The sequence below is a fragment of the Mauremys reevesii genome, linkage group 11 (assembly GCF_016161935.1).
Source record: "Mauremys reevesii isolate NIE-2019 linkage group 11, ASM1616193v1, whole genome shotgun sequence".
NCBI lineage: Eukaryota > Metazoa > Chordata > Testudines > Geoemydidae > Mauremys > Mauremys reevesii.
Genome location: NC_052633.1, coordinates 74,504,651 through 74,530,913, shown reverse-complemented (window position 1 = coordinate 74,530,913; position 26,263 = coordinate 74,504,651). Strand labels below are relative to the sequence as shown.

The window sequence follows — 26,263 nt, the reverse complement described above, 5'->3', positions numbered from 1 at the left end:
AGCCTTGGCAGCTGGTCCTGGCGAGGCAGGGGGGTGATCTCCGTTCTCCAGTCTACACACACCTAGTCCCACCCCTCCCATTTCTTCATTTGCTCCATCCTCGTTGTCTCGTTACTACCCAGCCCCGCGCTCACCTTTGGGCAGGTCTCTACCTGCTGGCATTTAAGCAATAACACAACAAAGGTTGTGCCACAGGCGGGATCCCCCACGCCGGGTTAACCGGGAGAGGCAGACTCTGCGGGGTCAGATCCGCTGGTCTGGTGGGGCTGGGGCCGCCCGACACACCTGGGATTGAAGATACACGCGCCGCAGCTCTGCTCAGGCAGCTACAGGCCAAAGGGCAGAAGCCTAGAGATTGACCCCTGGTTGTGGAGGAGGGGGCAGCTAACCCCATATCTCTACCCCCACTGGGACCTGGCAGGGAGTTGTCTGGACAGGATCCAGGGGCCATTTACCTGGCTGAGGTTCCTGGCCGATGGAATTTCACGCCGGTTAAAGGGGCTGGATTTTAAACAGCCACGGAAGGCAAAGGTCCCGGGTCCACTGCACAGATCCAGCGAGGGCAGCGGGGGGTGGGGAGATGGGGTGTCAGTTTCCCTCAGCCCCTATGGGATTGGAGAGGCCGGTCTTCCTGGCTCATTCCTGGCCCTGGCTCTCTGCACGGAGCAGAGCACTAGCAACCCCCCCCCCTTGATGCTAACGGGCGCTGCAGGCGCTCGCCCCCCCGGAACGCAGGCCAAAAGGGACCAGCTGGAGCCCACCCCCCATTCCAGCCTGGGGGACCAAGGGGCACTGGATTCCACCAAGACTCACCAGCCCACCGCAACCATCTTCCCCCCCCCCCGCTCTGCCCCCACGTCCCACCCGCTGCTGGCTGCCCCCCGTGCTTGTGAGGCCTCCTCACCATCCTGCACAAATTTGCCCTGACCTGTGGCTCATCTCTGGGCTTTGTGGGCCCCCCCCCCCCCCCGTGCTCTGCCAGCTGGAGATCGCGCCCACCTCTCTTCTTCCCCTCCCACCTGCACCCTCAGCCCCTGGGGGTCTGCCCCCCTTACAGTGGGATCCAGCCCCACACCAGAGGGTGAGAGAAAGCTGAAGACCCCCCTGCTAACCCTGCCCTGTGGCACGGTCAGATCACGCAGGAGCCCATCCATTGCCCCAGCCAGCTGGGAGAACATTGATGACAGGCACCAGGCAGGAGTTTTCCCACCGGACATTGGCGGGGGTGTGTGCGTGTGTGGAGGGTGAAGGATCCCCTTCCCCGGGATATCGGCTCCCTGTAGAGAGAGCCCATTTCACCACCTCCCAGACCACAGGCCTGGGTTAGCCGCAGGGACAGGCCAGAGGCCAGTCAAGCTACATGAAGGTTGGGGAGAACGATCAGGATGTCGATCCCAAGCTGGAAGATGCAGCAACCCGTTGGTTACAGGATTGGAGGGACAGGTGCCTTGTTAAAGGACCCCGGAGAATGGGCTTTGCCCGTGTTTCTGCTATTTCCCATTCAATCAGCACATTCAGCTCCTAGGGCAGAGGGAGGAGCAGAGCGCAAAGGGTTAAACTCACCTTTTCTCTCTGGAGCTGCAGGGCACCAGTGAAGCGAATTTGCTGGCCTCAGCCTGGGCCTAGGGGAAACCCAGATGGGATTCAATGGGATGAAGCCCAGAGGGGGCTAGAAGGTAGGCTGCAGTCCTGGAGCCTAGGCCAGAGCCTGGCTCATAGACTAGCAGGGCTGGAAGGGACCTCAGGAGGTATCTAGTCCAACCCCCTGCTCAAAGCAGGACCAATCCCCAGACAGATTTTTTTCCCCAGATCCCTAAATGGCCCCTCAGGGATTGAACTCACAGCCCTGGGTTTAGCAGGCCAGTGCTCAAACCACCGAGCTGTCCCTCCCACTCCACAGAATTCGAGAGCATGGGCTGCAATTCTCTGCTCAGTTCCTCTGCTCAACTTGACGGGATCATCCCAACGGAGAGTCTGTCCATAGGGAACCCCCCCCACACACACACACACTCCACTTCAGCATGACTGGCCGCCTCCCGTCGGGAGAGGCAGATGAGGGTAACGGAGATGCCCAGGTTAGGACTGAGTGGCTCTGCAGACCAGGCTCAAGGGGCACTAGCAGGGAACCTGTGACACGAACAGCAGGCGCAGGCTGGGGGCTGGCGCGGAGCTGCATTGGCACAGCTGTGCCGGGAGGTTTCCCAGGCTGGGCCTGCTTTACGCCGGCGCTATTAATCCCTCGCTGTCACGAGCACAAAGTTCTCTGTGTCTCGACAGGCCCATCGCACTAAAAACCAGTAAAACCGAAGAGTTGATTTATTGGCATTTTTACAATCCACAACGAACACAGAACACTGAATACAAGAGGCTTCATGCTCCCAGCCCATCTCCGAGCGCCCTACTCCACACCCACTGCCTCCAGTGCTGCCTGGCTCAGCTAAAGCCTCACAGTTTGGAATCGTTTGTAGTGATCTATTTCCAACGGTAAGAGAAAGGGAGGGGGGAAAAAACAGACGGAATAAATCCCGACCTAGTGTATCATCTCTAACGCTGTGCTTCTGCGGCCCTGCCCAGCCTCTGGGCGCTTTACAGACAACAGGGAGCCCCACAACCACAGTCAGGCAGGTATTCACCCCATTTCACACATGGGGAAACTGAGGCACACAGTGCTGCGTCCTGTCCAAGGTCAGCCAGCAGGAGCTGGGAATGGAACCCCGATGTCCTGTGCTCTAGCCACTAGACCACGTTTTCCTCCCCGATGCAGCTGCTTTTTTAATCAAGGGAGTTTTGGTAACAATATAAACCTTGAGAGCCAAGGTAGAGTCACCAGAACCCCCTGGAGAAACCCACATCCTGACCCAGCTCCACTTAGTGCTTACAGCGTGTAGGGCTTTTACGTCTCCAAAACCCTTCACACGGAGTCACGAACGCGTGACGTCCCTGGGAGACTGGGCAGTAGGATCGTGATTTCAGGGTGCAGGGGGAGGGGAAGACTGAGGTACTGAAGTGGGAAGTGACTAACCCAACAGGGAATCAACGGTAAAGCCAGAAATAGAACCCAGGAGTCCTGGCTCCCGGTCCCCCAACCCCTCTAACTACTAGACCCCACTCCGCTCCCAGAGCCAGGAATAGAACCCAGGAGTCCTGGCTCCCGGTCCCCCAACCCCTCTAACCACTAGACCCCACTCCGCTCCCAGAGCCAGGAATAGAACCCAGGAGTCCTGGCTCCCGGTCCCCCAACCCCTCTCCTCTAACCACTAGACCCCACTCTGCTCCCAGAGCCAGTAGAACCCAGGAGTCCTGGCTCTCTGCCCTCCACTCACCTGACTTAGCTGCCTCCCCTCCGGCAGACAGGCAACGTGCGCGATTGGTAACATTTGACATTAACAAGAACCTCCAAGCTCCAAACGTCCTGTCCCCTCACCCGCTGGCATTGCCTCTCCAGCCCCTACTGGGCAGGGGAGCGTATCTAGGGCCTTCCGATCTGAGGCTGGGCTGGGCTCCTCCTCAAACCCAGAGCCACTGGAGATGTGGCCCTCCCTGTAGCGCAGAGCAGAGGCCGGGAATGCCCCACTCCCATCCAGCCCGGCTGTTTCATCCCCCTCTGGGCCGTAACAGCACCTTTGCTTGGCGAGACAGGATGGCCGAAGGGGAGGCCTGAGGCTGCAGCAGCGGGACAGAGACCCAGGAGCCCCTTCATTGTTCAGGACAAGGCTGCAGCATCCCCGGCCCCACCCAGGGGGCAGCCGCTTCTCCCAGGGATTGTGTATCACACACACGCCAGTGTCACAATTCCGTGGCTGCGCGCACACACACACACACACACACACGCTTTGCAAAGTAACCAGGTCAGTTCAACCCTCTAAATCCATCTTATACTCCCCTTTTCCAGCCCCTCTCCAGAGAAACACCCCCTGCAACCAACCAGCCTCCATCCTGCCTTGCTCACTTCAAAGTCTGGGTCTGCAAACATTTATCCCCCACTGCAGCCTCCGTGGGGACAAGGCTGTTTATAACTAGGCCTCGGGCCTCTCTATCCAAATGCTGAGCGGGGGGTGCTCTTTGGTCCCTGGATGATGGGTGAATTCACCGCCCGCACCACCCATCCTACAAAACCCTTGTGCATCCGCTTATACATAGTGTTCATTGAGAGTGAAGGGCAGCAAATGTAACCCGGTGCATTGTGCGAAAGAGAATTTCCTTGGATCTCTGTAGCCGGTGGAACTCATTGCCACAAGACAGCATCGAGAGCAAGAGCTTCACAGGATTCAATACAAGGTCAGACATTTATAGATCAGAACATCGCGGGTTAGATTCCCTTGGTTCTTTTCTGGCCATTCCCCTCTGAAGAAGTTTGGTTTCCTAGACGGATCCCTTTTTGGGGTCCATCATAAACAAGGGGACCAAAGAGGCCTGGCCCTACCGAAGCCAATGGCAACAGACTCCCGACGGGCCCACGACTTCACCCCAACAGTGGGTCCACACTAGTTTCCGCTCTGGTTGCCCAAGCCCGGTATCCTCCTGTCTCTAACAGTCACCGGGACCAGCTGCTTCAGAAGATGGAAGCACTTAGAATCATAGAATATCGGGGTTGGAAGAGACCTCAGGGGGTATCTAGTCCCACCCCCTGGAAGTTTCCCCTAACCCTGGAAGCTTGAGGTTGGCTCACGGCCTGAGATACTGGGCGCTGTGCCCCTCCTTTGCACCCTACCCGTGTAATTGGGGCTGTTCTCGGGCCCAGGAACGGGTGACCCTTGGCCATCCATCCTGCTAAGCTCTTGGTTCCACGGCGATCTCCCGGCAGTGAATTTCACAGGTTCAAGGTTTCCGCATGGGGGGGTTAAAATTCGCTGCCTTTCCAGTGGGGAGGGACACCCCCGCATTCTCGTCTGCCGAGAAGGGCAAACAGGCGCAGTCAGGGGGAGGAAGCGGGCCCAGCCCCCAACGACCTCCAGAGCAAAGGGGGCGGATGTAGAACCATCCCCAGGCTGGAGACCTAAGCTATAAACTCATAGGATCCTTGTGCTTGGAGTGGAGACCTGGAAATCCTTTAGGACCTAACCCCCCCCCCCGCCACACACACACACTCCCTGCACCCCAGTTGCATGGAGCAGGTCTTGCTTCAATCGGGGAACAATCACCAAAGTTAACAGAGACCTGAAGGGAAGCCACCAGCCGGCCGGCCAACAGCACAGCTTCATCCTTGATCCCTGCCGGCGTAGCTGCACCCGTCCCCATGCCGCAGGGGGGAGGAACGTTCAGCGCCGGGGGAGGGGGGGGGAGTTCCCGTCCACTGTCGGAGCTGGGTTCCGTGCAGTGGCGCCCCCGGCTGGTGCTTTTGTGGTGGTTCGTCCCGGTCTCTCCCAGCCAGCGCGGGGGGGTGGGCGTGTGCTCACGGAGGAGTCAGCGGTGCCCCACAAACGGGCCGGCTGGGACAGGACGCAGAGGAAAGAACCGACACACCACTCGTGGCGCTGCCCCCGATGCCACCTCGGGCAGCACCGCTCCCCACACGCTGGGGCGCCCAGCTGGGCTCAGGACCGGGCACTGCGTAATGGGATCTGCGGGCCTGTATCGTAGAGACAACCCCCGGAGCCGCACCGGGCCTGCGCTTCCACCAGCCAAGGTCCAGTCCCCGAGAGAAACAGTAACAGCCCTGCTCCCCGGAAAAGCTTTTCCAGGCACCTCGCCAACCCCCCTCTCCCTGCCCCCTATCTTGGGGGCGGAGGAATTCATCCCGAGCAGCCAGCAGCAACTCAAGGTCACCACTGGCACCATGTGGAGTCAGATGCCTCCTGGGGATGGGTTTGGGGGGCGGGGGGTCATCCTGGATTTTAACCCCCCCCTTCTTCTTTCCACCGGCAAGGATCCACTTTGTTTGGAGACGAGCCCTCTTGAGCTGGCAGGGTGGGGTGGGGGGGATCCCACCTGAACCCGTCTTCATCCACGGGGATGAGGCGGAGGCGTTTCCAGCTCACTAATCTGCCCCATCGCCACGAGGGGGTGAGACCCTTTCCCAGCCAGACGCTCCTCACCCCAACAGGGACGGTCGCCCTCCTTTGGGAGGCTGCTCACGGGGCACAGCCCCCCCGCCCGCCGCCCTGCCAGGGGGCTAGTTGGCTTTGTAACGGTCCTTGCGGTGCCGCACCTCCTTCAGCACCCGCGCCCGGAAGCTGTCCCAGTCCTCGTCGCTCAGCCGCTGCAGCTGCAGGGCCCGGTGCAGCTCCCGGCAGTGGGTCCGCAGGAACGGGTTGTATTCCTTCTCCTCGCCGATGGTGGAGGGGCACTGGGGCGGGGAGAGACGGGGCAGGTCAGCACGCGCAGAGCGGAGCGCGGCCACCGACGCGCCCCGTGAGGAGCCGCAGCCCGTTGAGACCACAGATCCCAGCAACGCACCCTGCATGTTCTAATCCCCATGGAGCCTGCGCTGAGCCCAGCCTGTTTGCATCCAAAATCCATAACTTCTCCAGCTCCTTTTACCAGAGACCGGCTCCTCTACACCAGTTTCTAAGCTATTTTCCTTTCCTATCTGGATTGTGGTAACCCCCAGCACTCCATTGTGCCAGGTGATTCCTGAAATGCGGCTGCCTCTGGGGTGGGGTCTGGCAGCCATCTATAGCAGCAGCATGTTCCAGCAGGGTTAGGATGGGAAGCCAAAACAGACCCCCAAGTCCAGATGAAACGCTGTGAGGGGAATTTAGGCAGGTGGAATGGAATTACTCAGGTACCCGGTGCCAAGACTCTCTGCCCCAACAGTGGGCCCCGACAGGGCAGGGTCAAGACACATTAATGGGGTGCAGGGAGGGTGTTTAGGGGTGCCGAGGGAGCGGACACTGCTGGGGCCTGTGCCCCAGGGGTTCTGGCTATCCAGTGAGCTGCAGCTGCCTGGGGAGCAGCTTGCAGGTGGGGGGCCTTCGGGGAATGAGGCAGGGACCCAGCCTGGGGGCAAAGGGACCTGGCCCCTGCCTAGCGTAACCTTCGAATGCTGGATTTTCCAGGCTGCCAGCTGCGAGGTGACGGATTAATATACCCAGCCAGCCAGTCTCCTGGCCTTGGCCCAGCACCCGATGCCCCCTGGGTTCCTGCGGGGCGCGTGTGAATTCAAACCAGCCTCTGCCCCCTCCCCCCGCTGCCAGGCTAGGAAGCGGCTGGATCCGAGCAGCAGGGGAAGCGGCACGACTTCCGGCCAGATGTTCCCCAGCCCCAGCTTGGGGGTGGGGGGGGGGGAGAAGCAGGAAAGAGGAACTGGGCCCCGCGCGAGTGGCATCTGCACCGGATGCCAAGGCCCGGGAGCCCTCCCCCACCGATACTCACCGTGCTCCTCTTCTCCAGCCGCTGCTGATTCACCCACTGCAGCTTCTGCTCCAGCACAGGGTTCGCCTGCTCCAGCAGGCTGGCAAACATCAGGCAGTCCAGGGCATACTCGTGTCCTGCGGGGCAGAGAGGGCAGTGAACGGGAGAGGGGCTGGCATGGGCTGGGGCTCCGGTTAAGAGCACGGACTGGCAAGCCAAGCACCCGGTAGGGAGCCAGGCCGCCTGGGCTCTCTTCCCATCTGTGCTGGCCCCTCTCCGGGCTTCTGCCCTATGGGAACATCACCTGCTGCCCCCTAGGGCGGCTGGGAGGGGCAGGCAAGGGGCCGGCAGGTCGGCTAGAGACGGGTGAGGTCCCCGGAGCCAAGGAAACCAGATCTCTGGACAGAGCAGGGAGGTGAGACTGCGGCAGCATCTGCAGCGATGCCCCTCAACCTAAGGTCCCTCTAAGCTGCGCGGTGGCTCAGGGCTGTGGCGGGGAGAGGCGCCCCTCCCTGCCGGCTCCAGCCTGGACCTGCCCCAGATTTGCCACGGCCGGGGGAGAGGGGCCCCACCCTTGGCTCGGCCCAGGCCTGCCGGAGGTGCCTCTCCTCCAGCCCCGAGCTGCTGCGGCGAGAGAGGGCTGGGGGGAGTCCTCTCTCCCCACTGCAGCCCTGGGGTAGCCTGCACTCCAAACCCCTCATCTCACCCCAGAGCCCCCCACAACACACCCCAGCCTTGAGCTGCCACCCGCACTCCAAACCCCAGCCCCAGCCCCACCTGAGCCCGCATCCCCCCCCGGCACCCCAACCCCCCCAACCCTCAGCCCCCCCTACACCCCAAACCCCTCATCCCCAGCCCCACTTGAGCCCGCATCCACCCACCACCCCAACCCTGAGCCCTCGCTACACCCCAAAACCCTCATCCCCAGCCCCACTCCAGAGCCCACCGCACTCCCAGCCTTGAGCTGCCACCTGCACCCCAACCCCCCAGCCCCACCCGAGCCTGCATCCCCCCCCCGGCACCCCAACCCTGAGCCCTCGCTACACCCCAAACCCCTCATCCCCAGCCCCACTTGAGCCCGCATCCCCGGCACCCCAACCTCCCCAACCCTGAGCCCCCTACACCCCAAACCCCTCATCCCCAGCCCCACTCCAGAGCCCACCCCACACACACCCCAGCCTTGAGCTGCCACCCGCACCCCAAACCCCAGCCCCACCCGAGCCTGCATCCCCTCCAGCACCCCAACTCTCCCCAACCCTGAGCCCCCACACCCCAAACCCCTCATCCCCAGCCCCACCCCAGACCCTGTATCCCCACGCACCCCAATCCTCTGCCCCCGCGCTGAGCCCCCTACCCCCCCCCATGAATGTTGTTCTGTGCACGGATATGGAGGTGATGTGTCACACAGGGTCGTGTCACACGTCACCTCCACATGGGTGCACACAACACCATTCATTCCACACATGGATCGAAAAAGTGAGAGGGGCACTGCCCTCCGTCCCACCCAGCAGCCCCCCTCCCGCGTCTACCCCAGCCTTGCTCCTCACCTGCCCACGGGCTGCGGACGAAGACAGGCTCACGGGTGAGACCCGGCCGTGCTCTGGCTCCATGTCGGCACCGGCCCAGGAGCAGGGATTCCTTCCCCTCCTTGCAGATCTGGGTCAGCGACCCCCCACTCTCGTCTCCCGCAGTGGGGCTGAGGCCCCCCAGACTCGTGGCACTGAAATCCAGGCTGCGCCCCTACCTACCCCTGCAGCTCGGCCCCTGTGCAGCGGGACATGGAGATCGGGGGATTTCCCCAGCCTCTGCTCCCCCCCATTTCCCTGCCCCACAAACCCCACCCTCGAGCCTGCTGCCTGGCAGGGGGCGCTCACCTGGCCAGAGCAGCGTGTCCTCTGCCAGGTCCGCAGCTGTGTCCAGCGAGGCCAGCATGGTTTCCGGCGTCCCCTCGAATATCCGCCCTGCAAGACCATGGGGGGGGGGGGGCGTGTTACCAGGGAGGGGATCGCGGTCCCCACACTCTATGAGCCCCACGCACTGCAGGGCTCCGTCCTCCCTGGGTCGCTGGGGCAGCAGGCAAAGTGCCAACCCCCTCCCCGCAGAGGAGCTGTTTCGCTCGCCCCTCCCCCAAGTGGGGTGTTTACATGCCCCATGGCGGGGTCTTCAGCCCCCACCCACCACCAGCAGTGCCCAAACCGCCCCACCCCCTCACACCTTGCTCCGCAAAGCATCTCTGAGCGGCCTCAGCCCCCGGAGGATAACGGACTCATTACTGCTGCTGCGGAGGGGGAGCGCCCCCTGCGATCCAGGGGCAGAGAGAGGCGCCTCTGGAGCTGGAGGACCCGAGTTCTGCCCCCGATGCTGCCAACCGGGCGCTGACCCCACTATCCCGAGTGGGGTGGGGCAGAGGGAGGTTGGGGGAAGGAACCAAAGAGCAACTGAGGGCTGATTGGTGAGGCTAATTAGTGAGGCTAATTAGTCCCTGACAAAAACTATGCCCCCACCTCTCCCTTCCCCCAACAGTAAAATGCAGCCCCCTCTGGGGAGGAACAGGGCAGCTTAGGGAAGCCCAAGCTCATGCCAGCTGCATCTCGTTCATCCTGAAGAGTGAAGGGAGGGAGCAGGGGGGCCCGACCCCCCCCCCCGAGCTGTGCCTCCCCCCCCCACGGGGCAGATACGACAGACAGAGCCAAGGAGCCAGCTCACCGCAGCCTGAGAGGAAGAGCAGGTCTCCGGAGAAGAGGCAGGCCGGCCCCTCGAAGGGCTTCCCATCCAGCACGTAGACCATGTGCCCCACGGTGTGCCCCGGGGTGAGGAGAGCCCTGAAGCGCAGCTGCCCCACGGCGACGGTCTCCTTATCCGAGAGGGGGCTGCGCGGGGGGCAGGACAGGCTGTTAGGGCCCCGGGGGGAGACTCCGCCAACAGAGCCATTGCTCTGGATTCTGGAGCCGGGCGGCCCCCGCTGATCCCGACTGGGGCAGGGATTCAGGGGGGCGCGTCCCAGCCCCTGGCCCGCCCTGCAGACAGGCATCAGCCGCGAAGGCTAGGCCAGCAGTGACCATCCGTGCGCTGGCCGCAGATCGGCCCACACGTGACACGAGCTGGGCAGGGCTCAGCCCAGCTCCCAGGGGACGCGTGGCCCCGTCACCGTCACGAGGGGCAGACGCAGGAGAGGAGGCGGCGACGGAGCAGGGTATGGAGACCGTGCTGCCCGCTCGCCCTAGAGGGCAGGGGAGGCCTGGGTCCCCCTCCAGTCCCCAGCGAGGGACCCAGCGCCGCTTACTTGGTGAGCTCAGGGATGGCATCGCAGGCACTGCCGTACACCCTGCAGGAGCCGTGAAGCCGCCTCAGCGCCAGGTTCCCCCCGCTGTGATCCCTGTGGGAGAGAGACTGTCAGTTCCCCGCGAGCCCCCCACCCCGCCTCTGTGAGAGACTGTCAGCCCCCCCCCGCCAGGACCCCTCCCCCAGCCGAGCCCCCCACACCCCCCGCCTCTGTGAGAGACTGTCAGCCCCCCCCCGCCAGGACCCCTCCCCCAGCCGAGCCCCCCCCCCGCCTCTGTGATCCCTGCACGAGAGACTGTCAGCCCCCCCACCGGGTGCCCCTCCCCCAGCCGAGCCCCCCACACCCGCTGTGATCCCTGTACAGCTCAGATTTTGCTCCCACACTGCAAAGGGCCCATCCCCCTCCACCCGCTGGTGCCCGCGGCTCCCCCGCTTAGCCTCTCCACCGCGTGGCTCCCAGGAAGCGGTGGCATGTCCCCTCTCCAGCCCCTAGGTGTAGGGACACCTGGGGGGCTCCGCACGCTGCCCCCGCCCCAAGCGCCGGCTCTGCAGCTCCCATTGGCCGGAAGCCGTGGCCAACGGGAGCTGCAGGGGCGGTGCCTTTGGATGGGGCATGCAGAGCTGCCTGGCGGCGCCTCTGCATGGGAGCTGGAGTGGACATGATGCTGCTTCTGGGAGCTGCTTGAGATAAGAGTTACCCGGACCTTGCACTCCTGACCCCCTCTCGCACCCCAACACCCTGCCCCAGCCCTGATCCCCCTCCCACCTCTGAACCCCGCAGTCCCAGCCTGGAGCACCTTCCTACACCCCAAACCCCTCATCCCCAAGCCCACCCCAGAGCCCACACCCCCAGCCAGAGCCCTCGCCCCACCCAGCACCCCTCCTGCACCCCAAACCCTTCATCCATGTCCCCACCCCAGAGCCCACACCCTACCCAGCACCCCAACCCGCTGCCCCAACCCTGATCCCCCTCCTCCCTCCGAACCCCTCGGTCCCAGCCCAGAGCATCCTCCTACACCCCAACCCCCTCCTCCCTGGCCCTACATCAGAGCCTGCACCCCCAGCCGGAGCCCTCACCCCCCCCGCATCCCAACCCCCTGCCCCAGCCCAGAGCCTCCTCCCGCACCCTGAACCCCTCATTTCTGGCCCCACCCCAGAGCCCACACCCCCAACCAGAGCCCTAGCGACAAACACCCAACCCTTCCCCTCCCCCGTCCAATGCTAAAACCCTCCCTGGCTTCCATTGGCACCCCAACTTTCTCCCACTGCTGAGCAACCCCCCCATCCATGCTGGCTGGGGTGCAGACATCTACCCAGGGCCCCCCACCGGGCACAGGGGCCTGCCCCCCCCTTTAACAGCCCATCCCTCATCCAGCATTTCCCCGAGGGGCTGTGGGGAGCGCTAGTGTCTGTCCCCTCCACCTCCTCGTATCCCTTCCCGCTGCCCCCCCACTCATGCAGGGGGAGCAGAAAGCTGGGGGGTCAGCAGCCCCAAATCCCAGGAGAACAGGGTGCTCCATGCTTGGGGCGGGGGGCGGACACGTCCCCATCTCCAGACAGCATCCCTGCTCGCTCGTCTCTGGGCTTCTCATTTGGAGGGCAGACTCCAGGCATCCCCAGCAGGGACTAGCCATGGTACAGGGGCTTTTTGTGTGTGTGTGGGGCCGCTGGGGGGGAGGAGGGGAAGGGGGCACGCAGGTCGCTGGCGGGGGGGGTGCACACGGACTGCTGACCGGGGAGGGGGCACGCAGGTCGCTGGTGGGGGGTGCACATGGACTGCTGGCCGGGAGGAGGGGAAGGGGGCACGCAGGCCGCTGGCGGGGTGTGCACACGGACTGCTGGCTGGGGAGGAGGAAGGGGGCACGCAGGCCGCTGGCGGGGTGCACATGGACTGCTGGCTGGGGGAAGGGGCAGGCAGGTCGCTGGCGGGGGGGGTGCACACGGACTGCTGGCCGGGGGAAGGGTGCACACGGACTGCTGGCCGGGAGGGGAAGGGGGCACGCAGGCCGCTGGCGGGGTGCACACGGACTGCTGGCCGGGGGCGGGAAGGGGGCACGCAGGCCACTGGCAGGGGATGGGGTGCACACGGACTGCTGGCCGGGGGAAGGGGCACGCAGGCCGCTGGCGGGGGTGCACAGGACTGCTGGCCGGGAGGAGGGGAAGGGGGCACGCAGGCCGCTGGCGGGGGGGGCACGTGGGCAGTGCCGCAGTCACTGGAAGGAAGGGCCTGCTGGGGCCCATCCAGCCCCCTCTGCCAGGGCCCGCTCATCTGCAACCGCCCCCAACTCGGGGGCTCCCTGCCCGTCAGGCTCTCCTCCTCCGCGCACACACACGCTTTGTCTGGGCTGCTCTGGCTCGTGGCCAACCCCTCGCATCCCCCCCCCCCGCCCCGCATTCCTGGCCCCCACCCCTTATCCGGCCCAGCCACATGTGCCGGGGAGAGATAAGCCAAGGCACAGCCCCTGCTAAACCGCTGCCTTTCAGGAAGCAAACGTGACTTATGTTACAACCCCCCCCACCCCGAGCCCATGAGATCTAAGCCACCGAGGTCCCTGGGGACAGCGCTGGGGGCGGGGGCTGGGCCAGGGCACCCCCACGCCAGCCCGGAACAGAACTGAGTTGGCGGAGGTGGCGGGGGGTGGGAGGAGGGGCTGGGGGGTGCCCTTGTGGTGGCTGGGACAATGTGAGCAGGTGGTTGAAATGAACCGGCTGCGGCATTTGGCCAGAGCCAGCGAGGAGGGAAGTGGGGGCGGGGGGTTTCCAGGGTCCCCGGCCTAGGCCGGGTTAACTGCACGGCTCACCCACCCGGGGGAGCCTGGAAGGGGGCAGGGAAAGGGGCAGGCGTTGGAGGGGGTAACAGGAAGGAAAGAAGCAGCGGGTCAGAGTCCCGTCTTTCCCCAGGGCTGGAGAGGGGGCAGGATCGGCCAGGCCAGAGCCGATATTGCAGCCGAGCCACACGTCTCTAGCCCCTGCGCCAGCTCCTGCCCACGGGCCACAGACCCACCGGGGAGCCCCAGCCTTGGGCTCTTGAGTGCGGGGTTCGGAGATGGACCATTGTCCCCTACCAAACCCACGGTCCAGAGAGGCCCCCCAACAGCAGCCAGGACTGGGGGGCAGGTTTTAAGGGCACCAGCTAGTGAAGAGGAAGGAACACGGGACCCCCGGAAGTGGGGCGGGGGGGAGGGTTGATCTGTCCGGGTTCCCACTCTGCCCACACAGCACCGACTCCTCCTGCCAGCTCCAAGGAGAGGGGCCCGCCCCCCAGCTAGGAGGGAGAGGCAGGGGTGAAGCGCCGCCTCCGAGAGGGGCATCCAGGGAGCTAAATCCCCCGCCAGCACCGCAGGGAGGGCAGGGCCCCCGGGCTGAAGCCACTGTCTCATGGGCCCCGCAGAGGCACCTGTGGACGCTTCCGTACGCCGGCCGGCCCTGGGAGCCCCCTCCCCGGCTGCAGGCAGCCGGCCAAGGCCAGGAAAGGAGGGGGCTCCCCGGGGGCCTCAGATTCCCTCCTCCCCCTGCTAACAAGGGACTTTCAGGATCTGCTCCTCTCAGCTCCACCGACCCACCCAGAGTCCCTCTCTGCCCATCGCTCCCACATAGCAGCCGGACACGCCGGGACGGGGCCCTTCGCTGCCCCAGCCCTGGCCCCCCCCATGCTCTGCCTCCCTCCCAGCACAGCCCCGCCCTAGGCAGGGAGTCGGCCCCCACCCTGGCCCCCAGAGCAGCCCCCGTACCAGTGTTTGTGGGTGCACAGGATGGCCTCCAGCGTCACCCCCTCCTGCTCGATGGCTGCCTGGAAGAAGAGAGCGCATAAGCAGCAGCCCCAGCCTGACCCCAGGCTCTGCCCCCACCCCAGGGGCTAAAGAAACAGGGAGCTGCCTGGTGGGGTGCGCTGCCCAATCAACTGGGGGGGACACGGGAGAGGAGGTGAGCAGCCAGCCAGCACCTCCCCCAGTCCGGCAGCCATTTGATTTGATTCAAGCCCAGAATTGCCTGGGAAGCTGTTGATACTGGGGGGCACTGGGGCTCCCCACTGCTGCACCCTCCAGTCGCTCTGACCTATCCCCCCCACCGCTCCATGCAAAGGAATTGCCCCCAGGTCCCACAACTGCCCCCAGGTGTGATGGGCGAGACTCGAACCCAGGACTGCCAGAGGGCTCAGTATCCCATGCCCGGCCAGCCTGGCAGGATGCAAACCCAGGGCTCCCCCTAGCAGCACAGATCCCTCCCAGCCCCTGGCGGGGGGCCAGGACTCCAATTCTCCAGCACACACGGCCGGCCCCACCTCACTGCTACAGTAATCCCCAGGGAAGCTCTCTCAGCAACGTGAGAACGGCCGGACTGGGGCAGAGCGATCGTCCATCGAACCCAGGACCCCGTCTCTGACCATTGCCGGGTGCTTCAGAGGGAATGAACAGAACGGGGCAATTAGCAGGTGAGCCACCCCCTGTCCTCCCCTCCCAGCTTTTCACAGCCAGAGGCTTAGGGACACCCAGGGCAGGGGTGCGTCCTTGGCCATCTCGCTAATAGCCACTGATGGACCTGTCCGCCGGGAACTTCTCCAGTTCTTTGTGAACCCAGTTAGTTTTGGCCTTCACACCATCCCCTGGCAGGGAGTTCCACAGGCTGACCGGGCGTTGTGTGAATGCACGTCCTTGCGTTCGTTTTAAACCCGCTGCCCGTTAATTTCATTGGGTGACCCCTGGATCGTGTGTTATGGGAAGGGGTAAATAACACTTCCCTAGTCACTTTCTCCGCACCAGTCCTGATTTTCTGGACCGCTACCATATCCCCCCTTAGTCATCTTTTTCCTAAACCAAACAGGGCCAGACTTTCTAATCGCTCCTCATACAGAAGCTGTTCCATCCCCCTACTCGTTTCTGTTGCTCTTCTCTGACCCTTTCCCACTTCCAATCTCTCTTTCTTGGGATACGGCGACCAGACCTGCCCAGTGCTCAAGGTGTGGGCGGCCCAGGGATTTATACAGAGCACTGTGATATTTTCTGTCTCATTATCTGTCCCTGCCCTAATGGTTCCTAACATTGTTTGCTTTTCTGACGGCCGCTGCACGTTGAGCGGCTGCTTCCCCGGATCTCTTGCTTGAGGGGTAACAGCTAATTTAGACCCCGTTGTTTTCTGCAGAGAGTCGGGATTACTTTTCCCACCGTGCTTTACGTTGCCTTTTTCAGCACTGAATTTCATCTGCCGTTGCACGGCCCAGTTTGGTGAGATCCCTTTGTGGCTCCTCGCTCCCACTCTGCTCTGGGCTTCACTATCTAGAATAACTTTGTATCGTCTGTAAATTTTGCCACCTCACTTTCCTCTTCAGTGTAACCGAGCCATTTCCTGCCCCCGGCGCTTTTTACTGCACATGCTATTTAACCAGCAGCACTGAGCTTGGGAGCCAGCCAGACAACCTCTGGGTCAGGCACCCTTTTTTTGCAGGTGGGGGGGTGCTTCTGACCCTCTGTGAGCCCAGATTCCACCCGGGCAGGGGTACAGATGCAGCTGTTGATAAGCCTGGGATCTGTGGCAGACCCACACCCAGCTCCAGGCTGGGGCTTTGAGGTGAAAGTGACCGGAGCAGAGAATCTCTTCTCTCTGCACCAAGACGCCCCATAGCTCCGTGGGGGGCTGGGAGCCCCCCCCCCATGCCCCAGAAGTCCTTCTATACAGGCCAATGGTCCTGCCGCTCGCTTCCAAAGCGTGCTAGGCCCTCCCGATCCTGCTGGGGAGCGGAGCAGCTCCTGCACTGGCTTTTTCTCCTAGATGGGCCGGGGGGGGGCACTTTAGAGTCAGCCCTGTCCTGCTGGGGGCCCAGTCGCAGCTGGGAGGTTCTGGGAAGGCTCCCCCATGCCCTGAGCAGACCCTGCACTGGGAGAAGCAGCCATTTCCATGCAGCAGCTGCTCTTCCTCTGTCTCTGCCGCGTTTCCCCTCCTCCTCCCACTGCTTCCTGCCAGCCCCCGGGGCAGGTCCCGCTCCGAGTTCATTCCCCTGCCCCTGCCCCGGATTCATTGCTCTTGGCGCTAAGTGGCTTCCGGGCACCGAGGGGTTAAAAAGAACCCAGGCCAAGGCAGTAGCAATCTGCCTGCTGGCGGATCTCCCACATGCTGGGGAGCAGGCAGGGCTCAGCCAACCGCCCCACCGCAAGTTGGAACAAGCTTCCAGAGAAGCCGCCCCCTCCCCCTCCCCCGGGGACTCCCCGCGTGACTCAGCCCTGCTCCCAGGTGGCTCTGTAACGGGGTTGGAGCCTGGCATGTGCTGGCCTAAGGGCAGCTGCTCTCAGGGAGGGCGCAGCAGGCACCACTTGTGGGCGCAGACCCAACCAGCTGGGCGCACCAGAGTGGAGCCAGCAGTTGGTTTGCACTGACCACCTTGGGTGTCGTCTCGTTTCCGTCCCCTATGTCAGAGACGGGGCCACCGAGGGGCTGACACACCGGCTGCTGCCATCTCCTGGCGCTAGGACTGGCCATGGTGGGGTTAAAAGGGGCAGCCAAGTTCTCTGTAAAGCAGGTTGTAATGAGTCAGTGCATGCACCGCTGCCCCCTGCTGGCTGGATTCAGAACTGCTCATCTGTGTCATGGGCCCTATAGCGCCACAATCTTAAGGGGATTCTCCTTCGCTCTGTGCAGCTGGGGGAGCAGTGTCCTGCCCCACTTGCGAAGTTCTGGGTGGCCACAGTGTGGGGCTTGGAGGCAGGCATGGAGCCTTGGTCCTACCCCAGCCCTGTGGCCCCATGCTCCCTGTCTCCCCACTGCAACTTGTGGGGAGGGAGGGACCAATGCCCGAGCACAGAGGAGTGACGGGGTGCGGCTGGGTGTGCACACAGTCACTGAGGGCAGTTCCATTGGTGGGGGGGGGTTTAGGAGCTGGGATTCCCCGCCCCCTCCCAAACAAGGGACTGGTGCATTTCTCCCCCCCTCACCGTGCTGCATCTCTCACTGTTCTCTCGCTCTCCACCCCCTTCCACCAGCCCCACACGTGCAGCTCTCTCTCTCTCTCTCTCTCTCAGGGTTTAGCCTTTCACCCCTCACCATGGTATCCGGGCACCTTCCCTGCAAAATCAATAGCAACCGCCAAATCCCCAGCGGGCTCCGTGGAGTCTCTGGCACCCACCCGGCCGCGGAACAAACAGGTGGGCCACCAAAGGGCTGCAGCCTCCGGCAGCAGGAAGGAGGGGGCTGGGCCGGTGGCTGCAGGGCAGCGAGGGGGCCAGAGGCAGCCCTTGCAGTGAGGCTGGGTGCCTGATCTTTGTCTGATGCCCCCCCACGCCAGGGAGGGTGGGACAGGCAGCCCAGCAGTCGGTACTGTTGGCAAAATCCGGCAGATCCTCAGGATACAGGGAAGACAGCTGGGAGTGGAGGGTGGGCAGGAAGAGGGGGCACAGAGACAGGCTCAGGCACTAGCCCCCCCCACTCCCACCCCCATGGCCACTGGGCTCCCTCACAAGAGCAGCTTTCACCCCACAGCGTGGCACAGTGGCTATGGGATGGTGAAAGGGGGCAGGTCCCATCTCCCCACCCCACAGCGTCAGAGCCCCCCACGCATCTCAGTGGATCAATCCCCTGGTCAATTTCATGCGCCGGAAGGGGGGGCGCTGGTCCCAGTGGGGCGGGAGAGCGCCCCCGCCGGGGTGGGGAGGAGTTCTCACCTGCACGGCCAGCGGGTCTGAGGGGTCGATGGCGGCAGCAGTGTTGGAGCGGGTGTCGATGACCAGGTAGCTGTAGTTGTTGGCTAACACAGGGATCGGCAGGATCTTTACCCCTGAGGGAACAGGGCAGACAGACAAGCAGCTGAGAAAGGGGCTCTGAGCCAGAGCCTCAAACCCCAGGCGGCCCCGAGTGTCCGGGGACCAACCAGCTCAGACTCCGACCCTGATCCGGACATGGGCCAAGGCAGCAGAATGGGAGAGTTTGATCAGATGAGGCCCAAGTTATTGCTGGAGCAGCTCACGAGATTCAGGGTCTGTCAGCTCCTCGTGCCCGGTTAGATCCTCAGACCCCGGCCCAACCCGAACCTGGATCCATGCGTTAGCGTAACCACCCTTCATCCCGCCTGTGACGGAACGTGGCCCCTTCGGTGCTGAGAGCACGAGGCTCTGCCGCCTGAGCTAAAGGAGGAACTTCCCTAGCTGGCAGCTGTAGTAGACTGTTACCCTCTCATGCACCAGCTGCTAGAGGGGGCTAGAGACGCACTCTCTCAGCTGGGCACTCTGGTCTGGGCCCCGGACTTGTGGATGAGTGAGAATGGGCCCCAGAAGCAGCTAGGACTCACCGCTGAACATCACGGGCTGGGGGATCGAGTGGCCATGTGGATACCGCTCCCGGGCTTTCTTCATCTGCCGCTTGTAGAAGAGGTAGCCCAGCCGGGTGCGGGCGTACAGGCTGTACCTGGGGAGAGGACAGGGAGAGGGCTAGAGTGAGATGCAGAGATGGGTCTCCCTCCCACTCCCACCAGTGCCCAGCAACTCAGCTGCTCTCCCTGCCCTCTTTGGGGTGGGGGGCAGACGTGCTGCAGAGCAACCAAGGTGCCAGGGAGAGACAGGAAAGCATCAGGGTCTGGATTTCCCCCCTTTCCAAGAGGCGGCAGCTAAAGCTTTTAGACCAAACTGTTCCTACTGTCGCAGGCAGCCCGTGGGGAGGTGGCCAGGCCGGGGGCTTTGTCCGCCGACCAGTGGCCAGACAACAGAGATGGGGATGGCAGCCCAAGGGCTGGGAAGCCAGTACACAGGTTCTCTCACAGCTGTGACGCAGGCCAGGGCGGATGCAGGAGCGGGGGGGTGGGGGGCCGGTGTATTTATTTATTTAGCCCTTCCTAGCCCGGCGAAAGCTCCAGCGTAGAGGCGGTGATGCTGCCCAACAGCGCATCCGCCGAACCAGTGCAAGCTGCGGCAGCATCAGCACCGTCAGCAGCACGAGCCGCGTCTCCAGGCGGCGGGTTCACCGGCACAGCGATCGCTGCGGTCACGGTGCCGGCCCGTAGAGCTGTCCCTGTCTATCCCCCCGGGCGACCCTCTTCTGCCCTGCGCCGGCACAGATTCCCTCCGCTGCCCGGGGCCAAACTCCCGACAGCCAGACCATCCGAGAGCGGGAGCCTTGGGAATCAGGGGGTCAGCTCCTGAAAGGGCGCAAGTCACCATAATCCCCTTGACATCAATGGAGCTCCGACCGCTTGCGCCAGCTGGGGACCCTGCCCCCAGGCTGTTAACCTCCGTTTCCCCCTCTGCAAGACGGGGCTAACGTGGCTTCACCCACCCTTGCCTCTCTGCCGCCCGGGAAGCACGGCTGACTGGCAATGCTACCAGCGCCCTGGGATCGGGGCAGCCCCAGCCCGTCCGCCTGGCTCCCACGGTCGCACCCGCTCTGCATGCAGGGCACGGGGGGAAGCAGCATCTGCATCAGGCCCCCCTCTCAAAGGCAAACTAGCCAGAGCCCTTTGCCCGCCTCAGCTGGGACACGGCCAGCCACACACGGAGCTGTGCCTGTCAGCGTCCAAGCGCCACACTGGGCTGATCTCCCCAGCGGGGCCGGTTTCCCCAGAGAGGCGCTGGGGGCAGGGCACCACTTCGGATTTCCAAGTCAAGGGACCAGCATGAACTAAGCAAACAGGGGAACAAGGCACCTCCAGGTGGCTCCGCAGGGGGTGCTCCCAAGTGGGGGCAGATGGTCCCGTTACTGGGGCACAGTTCAGGGGGAGGCAGAGTAGGAGCCAGGGGAGAAGGGGGAGCTGAATCTCCCTGCAGTTCACTGGAGAGGCGCATGGCAGGCCTGACGAGACACAGCAGGAGCTGATCTGCGTTACCGAGAACACCCTGGGCTGGCGAATGCCGATCTGGCTTTCAGGTGCCCCTTGCAACACGGTGGAGGGGGCTGGGGGCAGGAGCGAGGGGCACTGGCAGAGCTGGCACGGAGGAGTCAGAACAGCACCCAGCTGCCCCCCGCCGGCTCTCCCCTGCCCCTGAAGGACCAGCGCCAGATGGGAGACAGGCCGGGGCTTCTTGGCACGCTGGCCAGGTTTGTGAGAAAGGATCGCTGCCCTTCCCCCACCGTCCACAATAATCCTCCAGCTTAGCTTGGGCCTGGAATTTCCCTGGTCCCACGGGCATCAGAAAGTCACAGCCGCTGGGGCAGCGACCTGCACCTCCCCCCCGCCCCCACGGAGGGAGGGCAGAGCCGCACCTGGGTTCTGAGCTCCGCCCCACGGGCACCCCGGCCAGCTGCTGTCAACGGCTTCCCAAGCAGGGCTGTGGAGCTGGCAGATGCGTCAATGAGTCCGCCCAGGACACAGCGTGTGCGGCCAGGTTCAGGAAGCGAGTTCAGTGCTGGGGACGGGGTTAAGTTGGGGAGACCCCCCTCCCCCAGCCCCTAGCAAGCAGGGCGAACTCAGGGGCTCGGATTTCATAGCACGGGAGCTCCAGCATCTGGAAAACCAGCCTGCATGGACGCCCTGGTGGGCAGCTGCTGGTTAATGGCCCTGGAGGGGCCGGGAGAAGAAATGGGGTATATGGGGGTGGGGGGTTGCTCTCACTGCTCTTGGACTCACCCAACCAGGCATTTCTATTGGTTTCTCTCAAAAGATACAAGAGCAAGAAAATATCCTGGCAGCGTGTGGGGGAGGAGTTGGGTGTACGGGGTCCCAGCAGGGACTGGCTCTGTTACCAGCTCTGGGAGAGGAGTGGGGTCCTGGGTTCTGTTCCCAGGTCCGGGAGAGGAGTGGGGTCTAATGGGTTAGAGCAGGGGGGTCTGGGAGCCAGGACTCCTGGGTTCTATTCCCAGGTTGGGGAGGGGAGTGGGATCTGGGGGGTAGGGGTCTGGGAGTCAGGACTCCTGGGTTCTGTTCCCAGGTCAGGGAGGAGGGTCTAGTGGTTAGAGCAGGGGGGGTCTGGGAGCCAGGACTCCTGGGTTCTCTCCCTGGCTCTCCTACTCTTTGACCGTAAGCAAGCCCTGGTGCCTCAGGCCACGCACACTGTTACCATCGTCATGTATTTTGCTTGGGGAGGCTGCAGTCAGCTACGCTGGTAGAAGCGCAGTGCTGCCGACAGCGCACTGCCGGCACAACATGCTACACGACCACTGCCTTCCTGGGGTAGATCTGGCCTCAGGGTCCCATCTGTACAACTGGGACCCCTCCAAGCTGCATCGCAGGGCAGATGTGCCAGGCGTGGGCCGCTCGCGGCCGCAGAGCGCTGAGAGACACTCCAGCAGGAGGCGCTGGCAGGCCAGGCATTCGAGTAGCGACCTGCCTGCCCCCGGGCACTGAGCGTAGCTCAGCCGAACCCTGGCACGCCTCTGGCGGAGAGACAATGCCTGTGAGCAGGGGAAGCAGGCCCGGGCCCCATCACCACCCTGCTGGCACCGGGCATTCCGGGTGGCAAGAACCGCCAGCCGGGGGTTGGGCCCCGAGCAGGGGCTGGAGCTCAGCAGGCCGGGGGCTTTGAGGTCTCCAGCTGCTCCTAGACCAGTGCAGGCAGAGCAGCCCCCCCCAGAGCTGCTGGGGAAATGGGGGGAGAGAAGCATGTTACCCACCCCCACTCAGGCTGCTGCGCTGGCTTCTATCCACCCATTGCACCAGCTGTCCCAGTGATCATGAAACCGCCAGTTCCCTCTGCCAGGGCCCCAGCCCCGTGGTTTTGAAAGAGGGAACTAGGCTGGAGTAGCATTAACCTGTTCAGACACAAGCAAGGGCGGGGGGCTTCCCACCCCCCTCCCCCGGCTTTAACTTATATTTGCCTTGTTATACTGGCTGGGGGGGGGGCCGGGGGGAAGGGTGACAATTTCTGCCAGGAGCCCAGAGGCAGCCCCTCATTTGCACACATTACAAGAGTTTACATCTCTCTAGCACCGCCCCTGGCTGCGGTTCTGGAGGCGTTTGGGGAAACTGAGGCAGGGAAGCGACACTCAGGGTTGCTGGTAGCCAGGGGGTCCTGACTCAGGCCCCTTTGCTCTAACCACTAGTCACTCCCACCCACTCCCCCAAAAGGAGACCCAGGGCAGGAACTTCCCTGCCCCCGCGTCAGCTCCCAGCAAGGAGCTCCCAGCAGCCCCGCAGTAGTGTTGGGAACTGGGGGAGAAGGGGAGGTGACAAGGCAAAGCCTCCCCCCGGCCCTCAGCCCCTCCAGTGACACCCCCAGGAGATTCCCAGCTCCCAGGGGAGTATTCAGCTCCAGCTGGATTCTCTAGCCAGCTGCAAGCCCCTCCCCCTTGCCCCACTGAGGAGCCGGGTCCAGGGTAGCAGGCCTTGCCGCTGCGGCTCGGGGGTCAGGACTCCTGGGTTCCGTGTCTTTGCTCGAGGTCTGTTAGAGCAGAGATTAGAATCAGGACTCCTGGGTTCCGTCCCCAGCTCTACCATTGGACTTCGGGCAAATCCCTCTCTCTGGGGCTCCCTGGGCCGCTCCGCACCATGGGGGCAATGAGAGCGACCCCCTCCTGCCGGGGTGGGCATGTGGCTTCTGAGATGGGACCGTGCTGGGCCTTGGGGTGGGATCCCATGAGGCCGGACGGACGAGAAACCCCAGAAGAGGCTGGGCCCGGGGAACCACACTGGTCACAAACCCCGCGTCCAAAGGAGACAACGAGACCCCACCAGACGCCCTTCAATTAAAGCTGAACGCACGTCAGGCCCCCTGCTCCCACCCCCGACGGGGGGGGGGGGTGCGCACTGCCAGCGTGGGGGGCGGAGAACGGCCACGGTGAAACAGACAGCAGCAGTTTCCGAGGCCGGCCTGGACTCGGAGCCCGTTCTCCCCCCCGACCCCATGCCTCTGCGTGGGCTCTGGCCCAGCTGATGAGTGCGCGGCTGTCACGCGGACATTGCTGGGCAAGGGGGTGGCCAGTTACAACATCTCTGCCGGCAGAGATCAGCTCAGAGCCAGGTCCTTCGAGCTCGATGTCTCGTCCCTGCGATCAGCCTGTGCAAAACTCCTCCATGGGAAGCAGCCAGAATCACCATCCTGGACGGTTGTGGAATAACTTCAGTGGAGGCGCCTGCTGAGCCCCGGGGCAGTTACTGGCCCGCAGAGCCATCAAAGCACAGGAGATTTTATCCCACCCAATAGCGGATGTTCTGATTATCCAGAGAAAGGGCAATTCCAAAAAGGACTGGCCGTAAGCCCTTGATCTCCGCAGCAGCTCCGAGACAGTATGTAAAAGAAACAAAAACCTGGGTTTTGTTAGGTTGAAATTTCCCCTACTTTGGGTATTTTTCCAGCAACAACAAACAGCTGCCACAGCAGGAAAAAAGCTGCAGAACAACAACAAATAAAAGCTGACTTTGAGGTTTAAAACTTGCCATGAAGCTTACAACCCACGCACACCCCCGCCGCTGCCCCGCTCTCCCTCCCCATGCAGGCTAGAGGCAGATACTGGAGGGAACAGCTGCTTTTCAAACAAACCAACCAACCAACCAAACAAGCTTCCATAAGCAGCCCAAATGCTGCAGCCCTGAGAACAGGGAAATGAAACCTCCACGGGTTACCACTGGCCAAGCCTGCAATCAGTAAGATAGACGAAAAGAAGAGAAACTGGATTAACACAAAGAAAAAAAAAAAACCCTTGGCGGCTCTAACTACTTATGGTATCGCTAAGGTACGCCGGGAGGTTGGTTTCCAGTACAGCGTTCCACAACAACAGCCCTTCACGGGTAGATCCGAGCGGGGAAAACCTCGAACTGGAGACTGGCTGGCTTATGGGTAAATGGGAAAGGTAGTTTCACGCACGCTCCACATTTACCCAAATCCCCATGCCGAGGTCAGTGGCTGTAGAACGTTTTCCTGTTTTTTTAAAAACCACGTCTCCCTCCCTTCCCCCACCCCATTGCTGTCTGAAAGACCCACAGAAAACCGGAAAGAAAACTAACAGATTATACAGCCAGATGCCGCATACCCAAAGTAAACAAAGTGCCAGGGCGGGGGAATGTAAATACTTGACGGTAGGATTCTCAGTCTAGCCCAGCCTCCACCAGTGGCCAGTATAGAAGCTTCAGAGGAAGCGGGACAAAAGTCCCATAACGGACAGTTACGAAATATTTGCTAGGCAAAGTCAGACTAGAAATGAGACGTTTTTAGCAGGGAGGGTCATTAACCGTTGGAACAATTTACCACGGATCGGGGTGCATTCGCCATCATTGGAACGGTTTTAATTAGGGCTGTCGATTAAATCGCAGTTAACTCACGCAATTAACTCAAAACCAAGGTATCGTGATTAATCGCACTGTTAAACAAGAGAATCCCAATTGAATAATATTAAATATTTTGGATGTTTTTCTACATTTGTCAAATATATTGATTTCTCTTGCAACACAGAATACAAAATGTACTGGGCTCAATATTTTATTACAAATATTTGCACTGTAAAAATGAAAAAAATAGTATTTTTCAATTCACCTCATACAAGCACTGTAGTGCGATCTCTGTTGTGAAAGTATAACTTACAAATGTAGGGTTTTTTGTTACATACAACTTTAAAGCCTTCAAGTCCACTCAGTCCTACTTCTTGTTCAGCCAATCGCTGAGACAAACAAGTTTGTTTACATTTACAGGAGATAATGCTGCCTGCTTCTTCTTTACAATGTCACCTGAAAGGGAGAACAGGCGTTCGCATGGCACTTTTGTAGCTGGCATTGCAAGGTATTTACATGCCAGATATGCTAAACATTCGTATGCCCCTTCATGCTTCAGACACCATTCCAGAGCACATGCTTCCCTGGTGATGATGCTTGTTAAAAAAGTAATACGTTAATTAAATTTGTGACTGAACTCCTTGGGGGAAGAACTGTGCCTCCTGTTCTGCTTTACCTGCATTCTGCCACATACGTCATGTTATGACAGTCTCGGATGATGACCCAGCACATGTGGTTCGTTTTAAGAACACTTTCACTGCAGATCTGACAAAACGCAAAGAAGGGACCAATCTGAGATTCCTAAAGATCGCTACAGCGCTTGATCCAAGGTTTAAGCATCTGAAGTGCCGTCCAAAATCTGAGCGGGACGAGGTGCGGCGCTTTCAGAAGTCTTAAAAGAGCAACACGCAGATGCAGAAACTACAGAACCTGAACCACCAAAAAAGAAAATCAACCTTCTGCTGGTGGCATCCGACTCCGATGATGAAAGTGAACATGCGTCGGTCCGCCCTGCTTTGGGTCGTTATCGAGCAGAACCCGTCGTCAGCATGGACACAGGTCCTCTGGAATGGTGGCTGAAGCATGAAGGGACATACGAATCCTTAGAGCATCTGGCACGTAAATATCTTGCGATGCCGCCTACAACAGTGCCACGAGAACGCCTGTTCTCACTTTCAGGTGGCAGCATTACCTCCTGCAAATATAAACAAACTTGTTTGTCTGAGCGATCGGCTGAAATAGGCCTGAGTGGACTTGGAGGCGCTAGAGTTGGACAATATTTTATTTTTGAATGGCAGGTTTTTTGGGTACATGATTCTACATTTGTAAGTTCAACTTTCACGATAAAGAGATTGCACCACAGTACTTGTATCAGGTGAACTGAAAAATCTCTGGTTTTTACAGTGCAAATATTTGTAACAAACAAAGTGAGACACTGGCCACTTTGGATTCTGTGTTGTAATGGAAATCAATATATTGGAAAAAGTAGAAAACATCCAAAAATATTTAAATACATGGTATTCTATTATTAACAGCACAATTAACCGCAATTAATTTTTTTAATCTCTTGACAGC

At 61.6% G+C, this 26,263-nt stretch overlaps 1 protein-coding gene across 3 annotated transcripts in view; it reads right to left on the bottom strand.

Annotated features, from left to right (window-relative positions):
* Positions 1-2,077: 2,077 nt before the first annotated feature.
* The window catches only part of LOC120374684 (probable hydrolase PNKD), a 30,501-nt gene continuing 6,315 nt past the window's right edge, over positions 2,078-26,263 (bottom strand). The window contains exons 2-10 of one of the 3 annotated variants that reach the window (XM_039494732.1): positions 18,848-18,963; positions 18,225-18,337; positions 14,307-14,365; positions 10,577-10,669; positions 10,000-10,163; positions 9,168-9,254; positions 7,315-7,430; positions 6,149-6,286; positions 2,078-2,287 (exon numbers count right to left, since the gene is read on the bottom strand). In XM_039494732.1, coding sequence (XP_039350666.1) covers positions 2,246-2,287; positions 6,149-6,286; positions 7,315-7,430; positions 9,168-9,254; positions 10,000-10,163; positions 10,577-10,669; positions 14,307-14,365; positions 18,225-18,337; positions 18,848-18,963 — 928 coding nt within the window. In that variant the 3' untranslated portion in view covers positions 2,078-2,245. The other 2 variants (XM_039494735.1, XM_039494733.1) reach the window with 2 other exon arrangements.